Source organism: Neophocaena asiaeorientalis, unplaced genomic scaffold (assembly GCF_003031525.2).
Source record: "Neophocaena asiaeorientalis asiaeorientalis breed wild unplaced genomic scaffold, Neophocaena_asiaeorientalis_V1.1 scaffold119, whole genome shotgun sequence".
NCBI lineage: Eukaryota > Metazoa > Chordata > Mammalia > Artiodactyla > Phocoenidae > Neophocaena > Neophocaena asiaeorientalis.
This window is the reverse complement of record NW_020175821.1, coordinates 2,851,263-2,871,675: the sequence shown is the minus strand read 5'-3', so window position 1 is coordinate 2,871,675 and position 20,413 is coordinate 2,851,263. Positions and strand designations below refer to the sequence as shown.

The window sequence follows — 20,413 nt, the reverse complement described above, 5'->3', positions numbered from 1 at the left end:
TACTTTTCATAAAACAAATGAAGGCACAGCTACTTTTCATAAAACAAATGAAGGCACAGAAGAGAACAGGATGAAGGGTTTTCTGCAATAAGAGGATAAAGGTGAATATGGAAAAATTAATTCAAAGTTAATCTGGTAGCTCCAAAGGAATTTTACTCAAAATTATTTTTGAATAGTACAAGAGACCTGGCACTCGCTTCCAATTTTAGCATTTCCCCTTGTCTCTTCTCTCAGGTTTGTCTGCTTAAGAATAATCCCCAACTTTACTTTTAAGACTGATCTTGAACATGGAAGCTGGATTCATGTTCTCCCATCAAAACACTGAAACATAAATTTGTGTTTACTTTACGTATTAAACAAGGCTACTCTACTCCACAGTATCACAAAAGAAAGCAAAACAAGGATTTGGAGAAACAGCATCTCTTCACCATTATGTTTACAAATAATCAAAGTTACATAATCAGAACTAAGTTGGCAAATCAAATGAAAATTCAAGATACAGAAAAAAACAGAGCTTGCAATGAAAAAAAATGTGCTCACAAGGAGTTAGGGCTTATGAGCAATGAATTCCAGTTGAAGATGAATGGCACATATTATACTGCATTTGCAGTAGCTAATAAAACTGTGAACAGACAGGTAACATGGAGAACAAGGAGAGGTGATACCAGCATCCCTTCCAATTTATGAACTTTCATAGCGTCACAGTCAGAACCCATCTGTTGCCTAAGCCAAAATCTCAGAACAGGGAATACCAAAACAAACGTGGTAATGAAGTAACTAATACAAAAGGCATTGAGGCTCCTCCTTGCTCTCTCTCTTGAATCACTCACTCTGGGGGAAGCCAGCTGCCATGCCATGAGGACACTGAAGCAGCCCCATGGAAAAGTCCACACATCGAGGAACAGAGTCCTCCAGCCAACAGCCAGCACCAACTTAACCAGGCATATAAGTGAGCTAACCTGGAAGCAGAAACTATGGCACCAGTCAATCTTTCAGGTAACTGCAACCCTAGCTGATATCCTGACTGCAACTTCATAAGATTTTCTGAGTCGGAATCACCTACCTAAGCTGCTCCCGAGTTCTTAACCAACATAAACGATGAGATGTTAAAAATGTTCATTGTTTTAAGCTGCTAGATTTGCGGGCAATTTGTTATATAGGTATAGGTAACTACTACAGGGGCTAATATCCACAATTGATACCCTCTTTGAAGATGTCTAAAAAGTAGCTTCTTTCTGCTGGTATATTTCTCGCTCCCAAGAAATGCCTCTAGTTCTCAGCTCAAATGCAGGGCAAAAATAACTAATGTGCAATGAACTCAATGCATGATCAGACAAATTAGCAATGCCACCCATATTTCCCAACCTCCAAGGAAAAGTTAGAACTCTTCACAAAATTCTATTTTAAATAGAGGAAGACTATACTTCTAATTTTAGGGTGGAGGACATTCCCTCAGATAACAAAACACAAAGTTCCAAAGGGAAAAACAACACTAATACAATGCACCAAGACTTACTAAGTCATTCAGTAAAACATTTGTTTAACCTTGTAAGTGCAAAGTGCCTAAAATAACCCGACCACAAAGACAAGAGGGACTATGTCCAAACATCTAAATTCTGTTCTCACACTTGGGGGGAAAAAAGAAATGAAGAAAAAAAAGAAAGAAAAAAAATGACAGAATTGTGGGGGTTTTTTGGCCCTGACACGCAGCACGTGGGATCTTAGTTCCCTGACCAGGGACTGAACCTGTGCCCCCTGCACTGGAAGTGTGGAGCCTTAAACCACTGGACCACCAGGGAAGTCCAAAAATGACAGAACTGTTTAACAGCACTTTTTTTTTTCATGTTAAGTTTGGTTTCAGTCTTTCTGGACATTGTAAAATATTCTTTATATTAGAGAAGTATCTTTCTATTAATTATAGAGCTCCTACCTGTATTCACTGGTTTTCTACCATACAAAAAGGGTAGTTAACCACTTTTGCATCCCCTATCAATCATCTTTCTTGCATGTTTGATTTCCCTCTTAGCTGCCTTTTCTTCTTTTTTCGGCTTCAAATCTGAGTCTCCTCTCTCTTACAAACTCAGCTTTTAGTTAAAACCAACTGTCCCTCCTGAAATGTCTTCCTATTCTTTTTAACTGTCACACTTCATTATCTATTTCCTAACCAGAATCCTTCTCCTTGTAAATCCCTGCACCTGGGCCTTCTCTGTTATATCTGCACTCGTAACATCAAAGAGCTCCTAATTCATTCCTAAGTGTTCACTTTAAACTTGATATAGAATTCAGCACTCCCTCTGAATCCTCTCTTGAACTCTGGGTTTTGGAAGTTATTCCTTCACTGCCAATGCTCATCCATATCCAAATCAGAGTCCATTCACCCTTTCTTCACCATCTTTTGGTTACAACTATTTCTGTTGGGTCCTTTGTACCTGATACTTGGAACTTTAGTTTAATACCCTCCTTAACATGGATTCCCACATCCAATCTTTCTTGTTATCACACTCTTGAGATTAGTCATCAAGTACCAATGGCAGAGATCCCCACTGATGTGCTGTAATGACTTGAATGATTTAACAGCCTTCCTAAAACCAACTACCCGATTATTCCTTCCCATGGCTTGACAGTAGCCACCAAAACTTTATTCCCCCAGGATTACAACAGTAGCATCTATTGAAGAAGGTAAGCCAAAAAAGGGCTGAAACTCCTGGTTTAGTATCTAAACCCCAATAGACTGGCATTCAAAGATTCCTTGGGAGAAAAGGTGACTTACCTTTCTGGCCTTTTTTCTCACTACTGCTCTGTATTTTGGCTCAAATCTTCAACTTGGAAAATTCTTCCTTCTACCCAGGGTCCCTACCACTCAAGATCCAGCTTAAACAATACCATTTCTATAAAAGAGTTTTTTGTCCATTTTAATCTAAAGTGATCTCCTATCCTGAACTTTACCACTAATCATCTACCATTATTTTGGCAGCTAATTATGTTTTCTTTCATCTCTGATCTTGAATCATTTCTATTTTTAAAGTCCTTTTAACTTTGTGCATGTCTTTTTACTATATACATGAATGAGTTTTCAAACCAGAAAATAAGAGACCATGACTGTTAACACACCTTGCCCACAATAGGCACTGATGCGTGACAGGTTTGTAAACAACATTAATTACAAGTGCTTTTTCTCTGTGGGAGTAGACTGACACTGGGAGGAGGCTATTATGAAAGAACATTAGAAAAACCCCAACTCTTAAGCCAAGATCACATTCAACCACTGCAGATTCATTCAATCAATAAGCTCTTCTGATATACATACAAATTAATGGACCCATTCACTCAATCCCATTGGCCCTTGGGATCAAACAAGTGAAAACAGCAGGAGAGAAAGAGTGAAGAGTATATGGAAAAAAATAGTACTTTCTCCAGTAAATAGTGTGTCCTCCCCTCTATTAACATTCCTTACTCAATTAGCCTTCTTTTAACTGCCCGGATCAGTGGTCTCCAGAGAAATTACACGCAAGCATCACAATGTAAATAATATTAATATGCTATTATTTATGTATCATTTTAAAAGAAATAATGCATAGGTATTGGCAAAATGGATAAAGAATGTTATAATAATAGGAGACATAATCAAAATACATGGGGCTACTGGCATTGCTGAAAAGAGTTTAAACTAAGATAGATAAGATGATTCAAAATTTACATGAAAATGCAAAAGGCCAAGAACAGTGAAGGCAATATTGAAGAAAAACAAAGCTAGAGGACCGGTGCTACAAGTTATCAAGCCTTATTATGAAGCTATAGTTATTAAGATAAAGTGGTACTGGTCAAGGATAGACAAATGGACTAATGGAACAGAACAGGGTCTAGAAACAGACCCACACATATACAGCCACCTGTTTGACAAAAGTGATGCTGCAGTGCAACAAGGATGGTCTTTTCAACAAATGAAGTTGGGTCAAAAGGATATGGATATCTGTAAGTAAAAAAATGACAACCCATAACACAGACTGAAAACCCAGTTTCTTGTAGGTCCGAATGGTAAATCAAAACAAACTTTGGAGAAAAACAATTATCTTTATGACCTTGGTAAAGGCAAAGATTTCTTCAACAGGACACAAAAAATGCTAACGATTCAACAGAAGACAATATTTAGAGTGATAAAGTAAGCTACAGAGTAGAAGACATCTGCAATACATAAAGAACTACAAAACACCACGAAAAATACAAACAGACTAACAGAAAAATAAGCAAGGGTCTCAAATAAGCACTTCATAAAGGAGGTTATCCAAATGGCCAATGAGCATTAGAAAAGGTACTCAATATCATTATTCATAAGGGAAATATAATTTAAAGCCACAGTGAGATACTACTACATAGAAGGACTAAAATGAACAGACAAAACAATGTCACATTCTGGCAAGGACATGGAGCAACTAGAACCTCTTATACACTGTTAATGGGAATGAAAATGGGCACAACTGCTTTGGAAAACTGTCTGGCATAACCTATTATAGATGACCATATGCATACCCTATGACCCAGCAATTTGACTACTAGATATATATACCCCACAAAATACATATGAATTTTCATTAAAAGGTGTGTGCAGTAATGTTCACAGCAGCACTATCTGTAATAATAAAAACTATAAGCCACCCAAACATTTTGCCTATAGTAACTCTTACGGGGAGGACACTGAAGAGGAACAATGAACGGAAGTGGGCACAAAGGGGCCTCTGAGGTAGAGTTCTGACAGTGTTTTGTGAAGTTATCAAGCTGTATGTACACTTATGATTTGTGCACTTTCCTATATGTATGTTAGTATCTCTAGAAGAATAGCCAAGGCAATAAGAAAAAGGTTTATATTTTTTTAATATATTACACCTATTATTTCTCTCTGTCTCTCTAATTTCCTTGGCCTGTTGTTTACTAAAGGAAAGCAAATGGTCATATTTTCAGAATCAACTTAGCTGCTTCTTAGACTCATGAATTCAAACGGTTATTAATTAATTTCATTAGAAAAAAATTTTAACTCTCTAATAATTGATTAGGGTTACTGGTTATCATTTCCAAGTTTTCCTCCTACCTCTTCAAGCTTTAAAGATGGACCCACATTTATATGTCAGTCCTTTTCTAATCTTTCAAGACTTTTCTTTGTCTTCCTGAGGTTCTAATTCACCATATGAATGATAGCAAATACCTCTCAAGTCATATTTTCAGGACATTTCCTAAAACTAGTAAGCACAATTTTAAGTTTGTTTTCTGTGAAAATAAAAAATTTTCTCTCTGATTCCACAGTAGCATCCCTGTATAAGCAAAGGAATCTTCCAGATGATCTGTAAATTGTATTAATAATGCCAGAAGTATTTTTGTAGATCTCAATGACAACAAACAAGTCATGTCAGGAAAAGGCACAAAGCACATACATGATGAATTTATCCCACACAAAGCAACAAACAAAAAGAATCCAAGACCCTGTATCTAAATCCAACCGACAAATCCAAACATCAGCAAGACAGATAATTATTACATTTAAGTCTCACCACTGCTGTCCATACCTGAAGAGTTACCTTTGAAAAAAGACTCATTTTTGTCAATCATATTTTTGTGAAAAACTGTAAACTGGCAGGATTACAGCAGACTATGAAATCTGGAAGTGTGTTTCTGATGTGTGTATGTATGCTAAAATACCATGCATCTTAAGTTTTAGCTTTTACTTTATACTCTTAACAAAGGAATTTTGGAAATCTGTTGTAAAGGATTAGGCGTTCAAAATTTCCTTCTCTATCCTTCTTTGCAAAACAGACAATGTAATATTCTCTAAAATACTTCTTGAATAAGAAAAACTCAATTCGGGACTTCCCTGGTAGTGCAGTGGTTAAGAATAAGCCTACCAGGGCATGCCGCGAAGCAGCTAAGCCCGTGTGCCACAACTACTGAGGCTGTGTTCTACAGCTCGCGAGCCACAACTACTGAGCCCGCATGCCACAACTACTGAAGCGCACAAGCCTAGAGCCCGTGCTCCGCAACAAGAGAAGCCACCGCAAAGAGAAACCCATGCACCGCAATGAAGAGTAGCCCCCGCTCACCGCAACTAGAGAAAGACCATGAGGAGCAAGAAGACCCAAAGCAGCCATAAATGGAAGGGAGGGAGGGAGGAAGACAGAAAGAATGACTGTTTGGAGAAACCAGTGTGAGAAACAGTACAACAGTGGTAAAAGGCATATTCTAACAAAGCCATTCTTGGGGGACAGTTCTCATAATAAACTACTTTGCTCAAGTCTGAATTGGGTTTTTTCAAAATTACTTAACTTTATTTATATTATCTCTGAATAGGAGGGATATAACAGGTACATGCCAAAATATACTAAGACAGAGATGGACCTTGATCACTAACTACATGTCAGGGTAACTCTGCAATGAAATGTGCATATTGATCTCAGAGTGACTTCTGGTGGTCTCTTTCATATTCAGGAAGTGAGACCTTCCTTAAGTCCCAAAATGTCAGTTTCTTTCCTTTCTTACTATTAAAAAGAATGATCCAGAATCTTTCTATATGGTGACTTTCTTTACCTAGTCCCCTTGCTATTCTAATATCATGCAGTCACTGAATGCTGTATTTTTCAAACTGTGAGTAGTAGGGTCATGAAATCATTTTTTAGTAGCTTCCAAACTAACATTAAGAAAAACAAAAGGAAAAAACTCTGTGCACTGAAGGAGGGTAAATACTGTTTTGTGAATATTCTGTCTTAAAAATTTATGGATGTGTAATATTTATATATGTATGTAATATCTGATATAGCTACATAACTACAGGTGGTATAAAATATTCTTGTGAGTCATGGTCAGACTTCAAAAGCCACAGATATAATGGGCTTTATTATATTTTTATTGTTACACATGGAGCTTCAACAAAATGATTCTTCATTCAGAACCCAGTCTAACCTTTAAGGCTAGACATCATGTAAAGATTATTCTGCTTAGTTGAAAGCAAATATTTCTTAGAACAGATATATCAACCAACTCTGGCAAGATACATTGGTATTTCAATATATGTATTTTGGAGATAAGGATGGTGAGACCAAAAGCAGAACAGCATCTCTACACATACATGATTAGCTTTCAGCTACCTGTGGCTCAGTAACTCAGTGTACATTCTAAGCCACTACAAGAGCAAAGGTCTATCTATAACACAAAATAAAAGTAAAGAAGAGGACATGGAAGTGAATCTAACTTTGGAAAAACCAGTTTCACATAAAGCATATTGTCCACATCTAAATTTCTCAGGAAATTAACTGATATAAGGACCTCACTGAACAGGTGCTCTGAACACACTATTGTATTTTCATAAAGCAGAAGACTACAAATAAGTGATGCATATCTTTCAGTGTTAAGTAAGATGCAGGTATCTACATAATAGAGCATAAAAAACCCCTGGGAGAATGGTGTGCTCTGTACCAAAAATAAAACTAGTAAAACAATTTTAACTGTAGTAATATAGAGTACCAAATGTAAGGAAATTGGTCTACAGAGGTTAAGCAACTCTTCATTAGACATATCAGTATTCACTAGTAGGAAGTCACCTTGCCACAACTGACTATATTATTCCAAACAGGCTGGAACCCAATTCTATTCTCCTTCTGCATTAACAATCTTATCTTCAGAGTCCAAAAAAGTATATGGAGCAATGCTTGAGAAACCAACTGGGAAAACAGAAGAAAAGGAAATCATACGGGTTCTTCAGTATACAGGGGGCAAATAACCAGATGCAGCCAAAGAACATCCTACATTCAATAGCTGTATGACTGATGACACATTAAATTTTCTAGAGGATACAAAGAAAAAGTTCTACCTTCTAAACTTTTAATCTAGTTGAAGAACTACAACATATAAACATACAAGTCTCTTACTAAAACTCTCCAGTGTTACACCCATTTCATTCAGAATAAAACCCAAATCCTTAGCATTAACTTATGAGGCCTCACATGATCTGTATCTGCACCTATCACCTATCACTTATTTCCTATCCCTTTTCCCCTTACCTACTATACAATGGCAAACAGTTATATGAAAAAGTGCTCAGCATCATTACTTTCCATGGAAATGCAACTGAAAACCACAAATTCAAAAAAAATGGGCCAACAATACCAGGGGTAGGCAAGATTTACAAGAATAAATCTCTCACATTGCTGGTGGGAGTTTAACTTTGAAAAACCATTTTGGAAAAATGTTTGGCAGTGGGAACTAAATCTAAACATACGTATACGTGATGATACAGCAATCCCATTTAGTTGCATGCCGCAACTAAGACCTGATGCAGCCAAATAAATAAATAAAAATGGTACAATAATAAATTGTGATTAGAAACAGACAATGGAACACTTCATAGCATTAAAAAAGAATGCTACAGTGCAACATGGATGAATCTTACAGACATAATAATTGAGGGAAAGGAGCCAGACACAAAAGAGTACACACTGGATCATTCCATTTACATTAAGTTCAAAAACAGGGTAAAATAATCTAGGATGATAGCAGTAGAATAGTGATTACCTATATTTGTTGATTTGTTCTGAACTAGAGGTCTGAAATGGGAAGAAGTATGAGGGAGACTTCTGGGTGCTGGAAATATTCTATACCTTCATCTAGGCAGTTGTTACACAAGTATATACACATGTACAAATTCAAAGAGTTGTACACTTAAGATCTGTGTATTTCACAGTAAAGTCATATACAAAACATATATTAAATATATATATATATATATATATACACACACACACATAAAATGTCTATTAAGTGATATGTAATAAGCTATAACACTACACTGCTCCCACTCCTCTGGGAACTTTTTGACTCCCTCAGGTCTTCATTTACTTTATTACTTTTATTGATTCAAAGAAAAGGGAAGGGAGTACTACACAGATAACTGATGCTGAAACAATTGCTTACCTTTAACAAAGGGCAGCTGGAAAGGTTGGGAAAGGAGAGTGGAAAATTAACCCCAAGAAGGAAATCCTTGTTTCTCAGATATTTCTGCCGGCTCTCCCCTTCTGGCTCTCCCCAGGAGCGCAGCTGATGGAGCCTGTAGGAGGCTTTCAGAGACAGGAAAAGAGCTAACCATCTGAAACAAACCACAGCAGACATGCTTATTCAATGCTCCATGGAGGGCTGAGGGTAGTTCATAGCAGTGAGGAACCTTGTCTCTCATTAACATGTCTCTTTTGTAAATCTTGAACATTTTAGACACAGCTCTTTCCTACTTTCAGATAAAGCCAGTTCATACTTTTGTTCTATAAATTCTATCTTTGGCATGAATTGGTTTGCTACTATGAAAACGAAAATCCTCTGTAAAGCTCCTCTCAGAATTAAGGAATATTCAACTCTATCACAAAAACTGTAATAAAAACATCCTTATACTAAGGAGACAGCCTCTCCTAATGAGGTCACTATTTTTTACACAGATACAAAGTAATAAATTAAGTAACAGCCATTATTCCAAAGAATAAGAAAAGAGAACTAAGCTTCCCTGAATATGTAAGGCAGGCTATGCTGCAATCACTACTAACTAAAGGAATCATCAGTCATCATTTGCCCTGTAGAAACAAATAAAACAAAGTAGTCTACCTAGAAATTAAGAAGAATTGAAGACCTTCTGGTAGCATTTGGGAGAAGAGCCTAAATAGTTTTTATTTAAGGTATATCACGAAGCATCATGCAATTATTAAAGGATCAAAAGTATGATTTCCTTATAAAAATTTTAATTCTTAACAATACAAAAAGAATGAGAGGCTCTGTAAGATGATATAATAGTAAATATTTAATTTCACAGTATTCGACCTTCGCCCCTGTTTATTCCCAACTGCTCTCTCAAACAATGAGCAAACTTCTCACCTGGCCAAAAGTCCCTGAAGCATGAGGTTTGCCATTTCAGCTGGAGATACATCAATAAAGCGAAGGAAAGAGAAACAGCTTTCTTCATTAACACCTGGAATATCAAAGGACAAAGTTAAACCCAACAGAAAACCAAGAGGCAATACTCAACTAAAGCCTGCTGAACTGCTGAATTTTGACTTAAGAATCAAAAACTATTTTAAAGGTTCCAATACAGCCACTTTGATATTAGACAGTATGTCATATTTTTGTATTACAATCATAAGTAGAAAAGGCAGACCTATGAGATATGGCATATATGGGCCAGAGTGGAGTTGGCTCATCAGTTACCTCTGGGGTTTTGGATTCTTGGCTAACTGCCTTCCTCTTTTTATCATGCCAGGAAAAAAAAAGAAAAGGAAAACACAGAGGTGTTTCTGAACCTCTGCCTTAATACTCTGGACAATGCTCAAAGTTGAGCAGCTTCCTTTCCTTAAACTAAGGAGGAGGGACCTAAGAGTCCCACACTAACAAGAGTCCTGCATTGTCTCTATCACACCTCTATTCAGAGGTTGTAAGAAATTCTTAAGAGGCAGGTGTAAAATAAAGATGGAAGGTCAATCAAAATGGAAAACAATTAATCCAAAAAAATTTTTATTGCTTCCTGTTATAGCCAAAAAGCCTAGCATCTATAGATGAAGACAACTAATTTACTTAAATCTTATCAAGACTTTATAAATAAAGGCCTAGAATTCACGCAAAGCCACTACTAGTTCCAACTTAGCAAAACAAAGAGCATCCTGATAAATCCTTGGCATTCTTCCCTTCTCAAAGATCAAAACACCTACCTTTTCTGTGAAACAGAGACTGCTGGACATAGTCCGGTGCAAATGGAGAAAGAAGAACCCTTAACCACCTGTAAAGTAAGTAAATAAAATAAATCCAAACCCAAATATAAATATCAGGAACTTAACTAAACTGGAGGTTCCAAACTAAAAGAATCATTTAAGGTTTGAAACTGTTTCTACTTCTGAGAAGTTTGTTGCCAGACAAAATCATAACATATATGTCAGAAAGTACTAAGTACTTAATAAAGGTAGTAGATTATAATACAAGTTCAAAGTGGTCTCATTTTATTTCAGAGAAGCACAATTCTAGCACTGCAAGTTGCTATATACTATATTAAACAAAAATCACTACAACTCTGGTTGTTTCCCCCTGCCCATCTAGTTAAGTACTAGCCTGGAGCTATCACAGACAAAGAATTCCTAAAATTAAACCCAAGAAATGTGTCTCAATTTCAATAGTATCAGGCTAGATGTTGTTGATGATTCTTTTGAAAGTACTGTTTATATTGTCTCTCTACAGAAGGAGCGTTCTAAATCTATGGTTCTCAAGTGCAGGTGTGCACAAGAATCCTTTGGGAGCTTGTTACAAAATCCAGAAGCCAGGGCCACCCTCACTCGGAGGTGCAGAATGTACATACACAGCCATTTTCTGAATGGAAATGGTTTCTAGCATATTACCATTAACAATCACTTCACTTTTACCAAATCTGTGACTGCTGATTCTGGGAAGAAGATAAATTTGATTAATTTGAAATCCAATCAGTTCTTCCACAAGTGCTATTCCAAGTGTATAAACCGTCGCAAAGCAATTTCAGTACTGAGGCAGAGACATCTGCTGATCTCTCTTGGTACAGGTACATATTTGCACACAGGTGCACATTCCTCACTCAGAAAGGCAACTGGAAGTGCCAGTTAAACTCCTGATAGTGCACAGATCCTATCACAAGATCCCTCAACAAACAGTGGTCCACCCATTGCTTAAATACCTCGTTGTGAAACTCACTCTCAATTAAATTTATCTAAGCCACAAAACCCCAAATTATACAAAAACACTCTTAGAGCAAACAGATATTAATATTTGCTCACCTGTCTCGAGAATGGTTGAAGACCCTGATCTGTCCATGACGGTAGATAAACTTTGAAATCTGGTATGGCTTTAGGGAAATATGAAATGGAGACCAAGTTTCTTGTCGTTCAAATAACTCTGGGTGATTACACACCTAACAGGAAAGGAAATGATAAGACAATATTGTCATGTGCAGACATCACTCTATGAAACGTTGGAGGAATCCCAAACCCTACATGTTTACCCTTATGAATATATACTTTCCCATTTTCATCCTTTTTTAACTGCCTTTGTTTATTTGGCATCAAGGCAAGATAGAGCCTTTTTTCTTGAAGTGGGTTAATAATAAAGACAACTCCAAGGCAGCTGACCTAAGCTCTTACCTTCCTAAACTGCATGACCAGATTCATGAGGCTGCTGGTGGTTGTCTGTGCTTGCTGGGTAGAGCCCATAGAAGACTGCAATAAATCCTCAATAGAAATTTTGTTCTTTAGTGCCTGATATAGCAGCTTCTGTCGGCTGGTCAGTTGGCAATACATTAGAATCTCAATCTAAAAATCAATAAGGACATTTATATTTTGAAAAGAGTCTGTAAGAAAACTCAGTATCAGCATAAAGTTGGAAACTCATGCAAGGCAGATTATGATTGGAAAAAACAATATACATATTTCTAGAAACTCAGTATCTCTATAAACCTGTGATATGGCTAATTATCCAGAAAAATGTGCCTTCTTTGACCCTCTTCCCTTGTCACTCACTCTACATGCTGTCCCTGGGCGACCTCTTCCATTTCTAATAACCCCAACTACCATCCATCACAGTGACTTGCAAAAATATATTTCCCAACATCCCCAGCCCAATATTTCCAACTACCTACCATAATAGTATCACTCAGAGTCTGCAGCAACTACATTTGTGACATATCAGAAAAAAATTCTCTTTCACAATTTACTTAATTTATTAACAGCATTATCACTCAGTTGCCCAAACAGAAACTTCAGTCACCTCTGATTTTTTCTCTCTCATACCCCATGTTCTATCATTTCCTAAGACCCTCAACTCAACCTGGAAATCTACCTCTAACCACCTTTTCTGACCATTCCCATTGCTTTAATACAGGATCTCATCATATCTAATCTATACTGCTATTACTGTGGGAGCTTCCTGCCTCTAGTCTCTCCTGGTTCCAAGAAACTTTCCATACAATTCTTATAAGGTACTCAACTGCTGAAAAACCTTCAATGTAAGTTACTGCCTATAGTAAAATATTAAAAATTCTCCTGTAGGCAGAGGCCTCCCATAATCTAACTCAGCATATTATCCCAATCTCATCAAGTCCTCCTATATATATTAGCTACAACAGTCTGAATAATGTTTGCCAAACATGCTGCCTATTTGAATATTGCTCTACCTTTGTTCACTCTTGTTGCTTAGCACCCCTTCCTACCATGTTTTCCTAGTAAATGCCAACTCATTATTCCAGATCTAGCTCACATGTCATCTCTGCTCTGATACCTTCTCTAACCTTCCCTAATAGAACTACTCCCTTACCTATGTTCCCATTATATTTCACATAGATAATCATTGCATATCTTATGATACAGTACTAGCTATTTATGTATTCATCCCCCTTGGAAATCTGAACAGAACCTGGAAGCTGCATCTCTACGGACCAGTTGCTGGCAGACAGTAAGAGTTCAATAATACTACTGAACTATACTATTGAACTATACTATAAATACTATTGAACTATACTATAAATACTATTATTTATTATATTATAAATACTATTTAATAACAGATTAGAAACATTACTGATGTTTAAGAAATTTATACTCTGCACAGTGGTTAAGAACCATACCTCTTTTGATCACCTCCCTAATGACCACTAAATAACAGACATTATAATATTGCTATTGTTTTTAAGCTGTTTCTGATATAAAAGCCTCAAGGATCCATTTTTTTTATAAAGTACTTTCTTTCTATCAGGTACACATCTGTGTGAACTGCTATTCAGTTAAAATCAGCCAGTTTCACAAAGCAGCCATAAAGATTTTTTAAAAGGAATAAAACAAAGGTACACTTCTATTCCTCTCTTTGAAGGTGTACATCTCCACCACAATCTTGTAAGAGAGTTACTAATTTCAAAATGATCCAGCCTTCTGGCAGTGACAGAGAGAATCACCTGATATTATCAAGAACCTGGAAAGATGCTTTTTATATAGACAGCAGAACTGTGAGGAACAGGTGCAATCTATGGGAGATGGGAACATACCCCAAAGGACTGGGAACTGGGTGAAAAAAGAAGGAAGGAAAATATGGGGAGGATTCACAAGAGATAATAGAAAACTACAGAAGTCTGGTAAGATCCAAAAAACATTATTTATAAACCAAAATTACTGACTTTTTATGAGAAAAAATATTACAACCCAAAGCACATTAAACTTCTAAATCTATCTCTCAGTCTGCAGAAATACAGGAGACAGGGGAACATGTTAGACAACACCACAATGATGCAACCAGCAAAATCCAGTATGTGGGATAATTCTACAGGACGAGCAACTCGGTTTCTTCAACAAAGAATTCCAAGGGGAGAAAAAGTAGGGTGGGACTAAAAGATGCTTAAGAGACATAGCACCCAAATACTATGTGTGGACCTTGCTTGGATTCTGGTTTCAAAAGCCGAATACTTTTTCAAAGAGAGAGAAAGAAAAAAGCATACACAAAGACAACTGGGAATATCTGAGCACTGACTGGGTATGTGATACTACAATGAAATAACTGCCTTTTTTTAGCAGAGGTGATAATGATATGTGAATATGTATTTTAAAAAACACCAAATCTTTTAGAGACACCCATGAAAATATTTATAAATGAAACAAAAGACATCTGGGATCTGCTTCAGAATGTAGAGGGGTGAAAAATTGTCATGAGTTGATCATTTAAGCTATATGAAGTTCATTATACTCTTTTTTCTACTTTTGTAATGTTTCAAACTCTCTGTAATAAAAAGTATAAAACAAGAAGAAGAAAAAACTATTACTTGCCTTCATTATTTGACTCATTTTAAGTCTTCTTTGACCCTCTCAAGTTTAAAGGTCTCCTATCAATCAAACTAATTACCCTTCAACTAAACATCTACCAAGGAATTTCTTTTCACCCTGGAACCCTAGGTTGGTGCCTATTAAGGCATAAACTCACAAGGTCTTCTTTCCTTACCTTGTCAGACAATTCATTTTCCACATCTTTCTTGATTCTCCTCAGCATAAATGGCTTCAAGATCATGTGTAAGCGAGAGAGTTGATCTGAAATGCCAGGAGCCCCACCGACAAATAATACATTATATCAATTTAACACAAACAAAAGAAATATCATGACCACCCTTCACTAAACCATTCTAACACCTTTTGGCTCAATGATTTTCCAAAAGAAGACAAACAATCGCAAGGAGGAAGCCAAGGGATCTGAACTTTCCACAACACCTTCCTGGAGTCAATTGTGCAAATGCATTTTGCTCTCATTTACTCAAACCAGTAAGGATGGCTTTATTTTTATTTGAATTCACCTTTAGAGTGTTTTAGGAACATTCTATCAATAATAGGGTTCTCAGACAGGTCTAATGCAAGCTATCTGGGACTCCCAGTGTTCCCCAAAAATCATTTTTTCAATGTATATCAGCAAATTAACAACATGTAGTATAAGAAATTACTTAAAGACTTTTCTAATAGCTAGTAGGTGGCACTTCATGTTATGTAATAAATACCTCATAACTCTCTTAAAATATTAGTCAAGAGGTAAAAAGAAATTGATAAACGAGGTTAAAAAATGTTTACAGGAGAAACAAATCCTAATATATAGAGAAAATAACTAAAATTATCCTTGTAATATTTTCTGGTTTTATCACAGGCAAAAAGTCTTACCCCATTCCACAAAGAATATAAAATTTTTCAGGATCTACGTGGAAAATGAGGATTTCGCAATCCAAAATGTGAATTTTGCCTGTTCTGCCTTGATTAGTCAACACTACAGGAGCATCACTTGAGTTAGTCCTTTTTGGACTCTTTTAAATATGTACAAAGCACATAATTATTTTAAAAGAGAAAAAACTTTTCTCTCAGATCCTTCTATGCATACCAGAAGAAAAATTCTTCATATACAAGAAAATACAGAATTATGTAGTTGCCTACACTAATAGGTAGAAAGAATGAAAGTTCATAAAAGTACTCACTCTCATCTATGGCAGATTTGTTTTCAGCGTGGCTCTCAATGTCCTTGGAAAACCATTCATTAAATTCCTCATGTGAATCAAATAATGTTGGCATAATGAAATGCAGCAGAGCCCAGAGCTGGAAACAAACAAAAAGCAAAGTAACTATAGAGCAACAAAACAATAGTATGTGAAGACATGATGAGAGTTTGGAGAGAGAAAGAGTGAAGTTGCAGGTCTGTGTATCTGTGTCTAGGAGCATGTGTATGTGTGAGTAAGTGAGAGAGAATGAGTGTGTAAGCACACTGCCTCATCGACCAACTCTAATTCTATAAGGTACTATAGCAAAAAACTATTTTTCAATTAATTTCCCACTGAAAGTCTGAAAGTGCAAGTCCGGCTCAGCTTGTGCAGTGAGATAGTTTTAAAGATCTTATATAAAGATCCATTCCACAACTGAACACAGTCTGAGGCAGCATAACTTGCTAATAATAACTCTAGATCAGGGGTCAGCAAATTACGCCTTGTGGTGCCAAGTCTGGTCTGCCATCTATTTTTGTAAATCAAGCTTTATTGGAACATAGTCACACCTATTCATTTATATCTATATATATATAGCTGCTTTCACATTACAATAGAAGGTTGAGTAGCTGTGCAGTGACTATACGGCCTATAAAGTCTAAATATTTATTATCTGGCTCTTTACAGAAAGTTTTCTGACCCCTATTCTAGAAGATAAAATTATCTTCCCCAAACAAAGAATTTTAGCTCCTCTCAGTGTCAAAGAATATTACCTTTTTATTCTAGTATAAAAATATCTCTGCATTAGATGAGTAGCATTCTTAATGTGATCATGATTATATAAGAAACGAAGGAATAAAGAAATTTATTTGCCTTTTGCCAGAGAATGAGAAAATAGTAATGATGCCCCCCCCAAAAAAAACCACATAGGGCAAGCCATGGTCAAATTCTTCCTTTTATGTGGGGATTGTAATTTATACAAAGCCGTAACACTCCAGGTAGGCATGGGTAAAGAATTTTATTCTGTGTTGGAGCCACTCTGTTTAATGCAGACATAAAACTGAGGTCTTTACTAGTGCCTACCTCTGCCATGGTGTTCTGAATGGGGGTCCCAGTTAGCAAAAGCCGATTCCGACACTGAAACTGCAAGAGTATCTTCCAACGAACACTGTCCAGTAAGATGAATTACAAATTCCAAGTTAGCAGTAAATATTCACCCTATTGAGACCCCTTATTTCTAAAAATGCTTTTCAAAAAAATAACAAACACTCAAAATCAAGTATCAATACTCTACCATGAACACAATTGAAAAATATTACTCAACAAAGCTGACGACAGGAAATTTCAAAGGAACTGACTCTATACTGAAAACGTGGTATTAGGGTATATATTAAAAAAAGCCCTCGAATAGCAGAGTAGGATCCTTTCTGGCTTGATAAAAGTCCTCTACTACCTTTGGTCAGTTTTGTTGATACAGACCATATAATTATAAAGTATTATCTACAGTAGTAGGTTTTAAAATTATTACTCTATGCGCTTCCAGTGTGAGTTTGGAGGGAGCAATGGAGAAAGAGAAAGGGTGTGAGAAGAAAATGCAACGTGAGTCTACTGCTCCTGGCCACAAGCATGCCCTACTTCAAAAGAGTAAAATATGAAATAATGCTCGTTAGAGGATGGAAAGTTCCACGGAAAATACCATCCTGCCAGTTAACGTGGACTTCTAAGAAAGCCCTATGGGCTCACCAAGAGTTAATAAAAATCCATCAAACCCAAGGTCTAATACCACTGAACACTTTCTAGCCAAGCACTCATTTACTATTCAGTTTGGGAACTTAAAGGTATTAGAACATTTTAAACATGTAACTTCCAATAAAAGGGTTCTTGGGCATCTAATAACCATTCAGGGACTAGGATAACCTTAATAAAACAGTAGAAGCTACAATCCACATAATGTAACATTCTACTTCCTACTACGATCTCCTGTCTAAAATAATCCCTGAAGCAATGAGCAGACACCCCTTCCTCCACAGAAAATTTCCTTGAAGAACAAAAATCGGTTAAAATGCCATAATTACTGAATAGGGAGAAAAAAAGCTGAGGAAAATCTTTATACTCTAAACATTAATATGTATATTCCATGAAAATGCTGAAGAGAATTTATGCCTTCTGGTCAGATATATGGCTTATGCAGAGACCATAAGACCATATATAAGCCATATACCATGTTTTCAAATCTCTCTGATCTTCATTCACATGTGTGTGTATATGAGACACACATATCTATGTATCCATATATCCTCAGTCCACAGGCTTTATTTCTACTACTCATGTTACCTGGAACTACTCTTGAGCGCCTGAGCCTCATCCAATACCATGTACTGCCACTTGACTCGCTGGAAATACTTTACATCCTGCACCACCAGCTGGTAACTGGTGATAACCACATGGAAGGGGGCATCCTGAGTGTAGAGGGTCTTCTGTAAACATAAGAGGGCAAGGGTGAAAAGAGATACCTAATAAGTCATAATAAGACAATGAGGAATAGAATTCATTTTCTAAGGCCAAGAAGTTTAAGATAGCTCTAAAGATATACTTCTCCAATGTAGGAGATGTGCAGTGAATTAAAAGCATAACTGTTTTTAAGGTAGTTACCTTAACCACAAACCTTGTTAAAAACTAGTCTTCAGCTTATTAAAGAAAAAAGTTCTTACTTAATCCTGGACTTCAAGTCCAGCTGATTGTCTATAACAGGAAAAGCATTGTAAAAGAAAAAAAGTACACTTGCCTAGTGTCCAGAAACATATAAGAAGATTTTATGTAAGTGAAATTACTCAAATAAACTGGAGAAATAATGACTGCGCATATGTGTGAACATGTATATGTGTGTGTGCATGCGTGTACAGTAAGCTGAAAATTACCTGACTCCAGAACCTCCTGATAACTTTTCTATCATGAGGATTTCCCCAATATGGTAGCACCTGGAAAAAGGACCAATATACAGATTATTTCCTAGTGATAATCTTAAAAGTATCATCACAAATACGTTATTCAGAATGATTTTTTAAAAACCTAATAGAATGAACATAAGAGCTCCTCTTCTGTCACTGCCGCACTAGGTGCTGGACTAGCACTCCTCCTACTGACCATGTTAAAACACAGATACAAAACATTTGTTTGAAGGCTTCAGAGGGCTACTGAGCCAGTGGAGAATTATACAGCCCAGATGTAGAAAAGAGAGGAAAGCCTGGCATCTGGAACATGTTGCCCCTGTGGGTGCTGATCCTTCCCAAAGTTCTAGTTGAGAGGCTGAGAAACAGAAAAGTTGTTTTTTGTTTTTGTTTGTATTTTTTTTTTAAAGAGACACAGGACCACAAAACAAAAACTGTAGTTCAAGGAGGAGGGATTCTGATAACCACCCACCTCCCTGGCCTTAAGTTGGGAATCAAAAGATAGATACACAGGGTTCCCTGGTGGCACAGTGGTTGAGAGTCCGCCTGCCAATGCAGGGGACGCAGGTTCGTGCCCCGGTCCGGGAAGATCCCACATGCCACAGAGCGGCTGGGCCCGTGAGCCATGGCCGCTGAGCCTGCGCATCCGGAGCCTGTGCTCTGCAACGGGAGAGGCCACAACAGTGAGAGGCCCGTGTACCACAAAAAAAAAAAAAAGAAAAAGATAGATACACACCTGTAGTAAAGGTAAACTATACATACACTTGCTTTATCAGGTACTGAATCCTGGTTTCAAATCATCTCAATTCCTGACTAGATTAAGGGGGCTTTGGATTATTATTGCCCCAGAAAAAAAACTACTATAGGCAAAAAAATCCACAACAAAACCCCAAACACACATTAATCCTCTCTCAGGAAGAAGAAAACAGTATCCAGAGCCCACAATTATCTCTACAATTTTTCCTATACAATGTCTGGCATTAAAACAAAAACAAAACAAAACAAAAAAATCAGCTATGGAAAGACTAGACCACATAACTGAAAACCAACATGAAATATAGATAAAAGAAACAAACCCACAGGAGATCTAGATAACAAAAATTTTAGAAACAAACTTTTAAAAAAATGCTAGTTTTGGGCTTCCCTGGTGGCGTAGTGGTTAAGAATCTGCCTGCCAGAGCAGGGGACACGGGTTTGAGCCCTGATCTGGGTAGATCCCACATGACGCAGAGCAACTAAACCCGTGCACCACAACTACTGAGCCTGCGCTCTAGAGCCCGCGAGCCACAATTACTGAGCCTGCGTGCCTAGAGCCCGTGCTCCACAGCAAAAGAAGCCACCCAATGAGAAGCTCATGCGCCGCAATGAAGAGTAGCTCCAACTCGCCATAAGTAGAGAGAGCCTGCGTGCAGCAATGAAGACCCAACGCTGCCAAAAAAAAAAAAAAAAAAAA

General features: G+C 37.0%; 1 protein-coding gene across 2 annotated transcripts in view; it reads right to left on the bottom strand.

Moving 5' to 3' along the window:
• The window catches only part of INO80 (INO80 complex ATPase subunit), a 101,864-nt gene that overhangs the window by 52,895 nt on the left and 28,556 nt on the right, over positions 1-20,413 (bottom strand). For both annotated transcript variants that reach the window (XM_024732421.1, XM_024732422.1), the window contains exons 14-23: positions 18,931-18,990; positions 18,347-18,489; positions 17,096-17,180; positions 16,013-16,130; positions 15,004-15,089; positions 12,168-12,335; positions 11,805-11,938; positions 10,719-10,786; positions 9,892-9,985; positions 8,950-9,121 (exon numbers count right to left, since the gene is read on the bottom strand). In XM_024732421.1, coding sequence (XP_024588189.1) covers positions 8,950-9,121; positions 9,892-9,985; positions 10,719-10,786; positions 11,805-11,938; positions 12,168-12,335; positions 15,004-15,089; positions 16,013-16,130; positions 17,096-17,180; positions 18,347-18,489; positions 18,931-18,990 — 1,128 coding nt within the window. The remainder of the gene's footprint in view (positions 1-8,949; positions 9,122-9,891; positions 9,986-10,718; positions 10,787-11,804; positions 11,939-12,167; positions 12,336-15,003; positions 15,090-16,012; positions 16,131-17,095; positions 17,181-18,346; positions 18,490-18,930; positions 18,991-20,413) is intronic.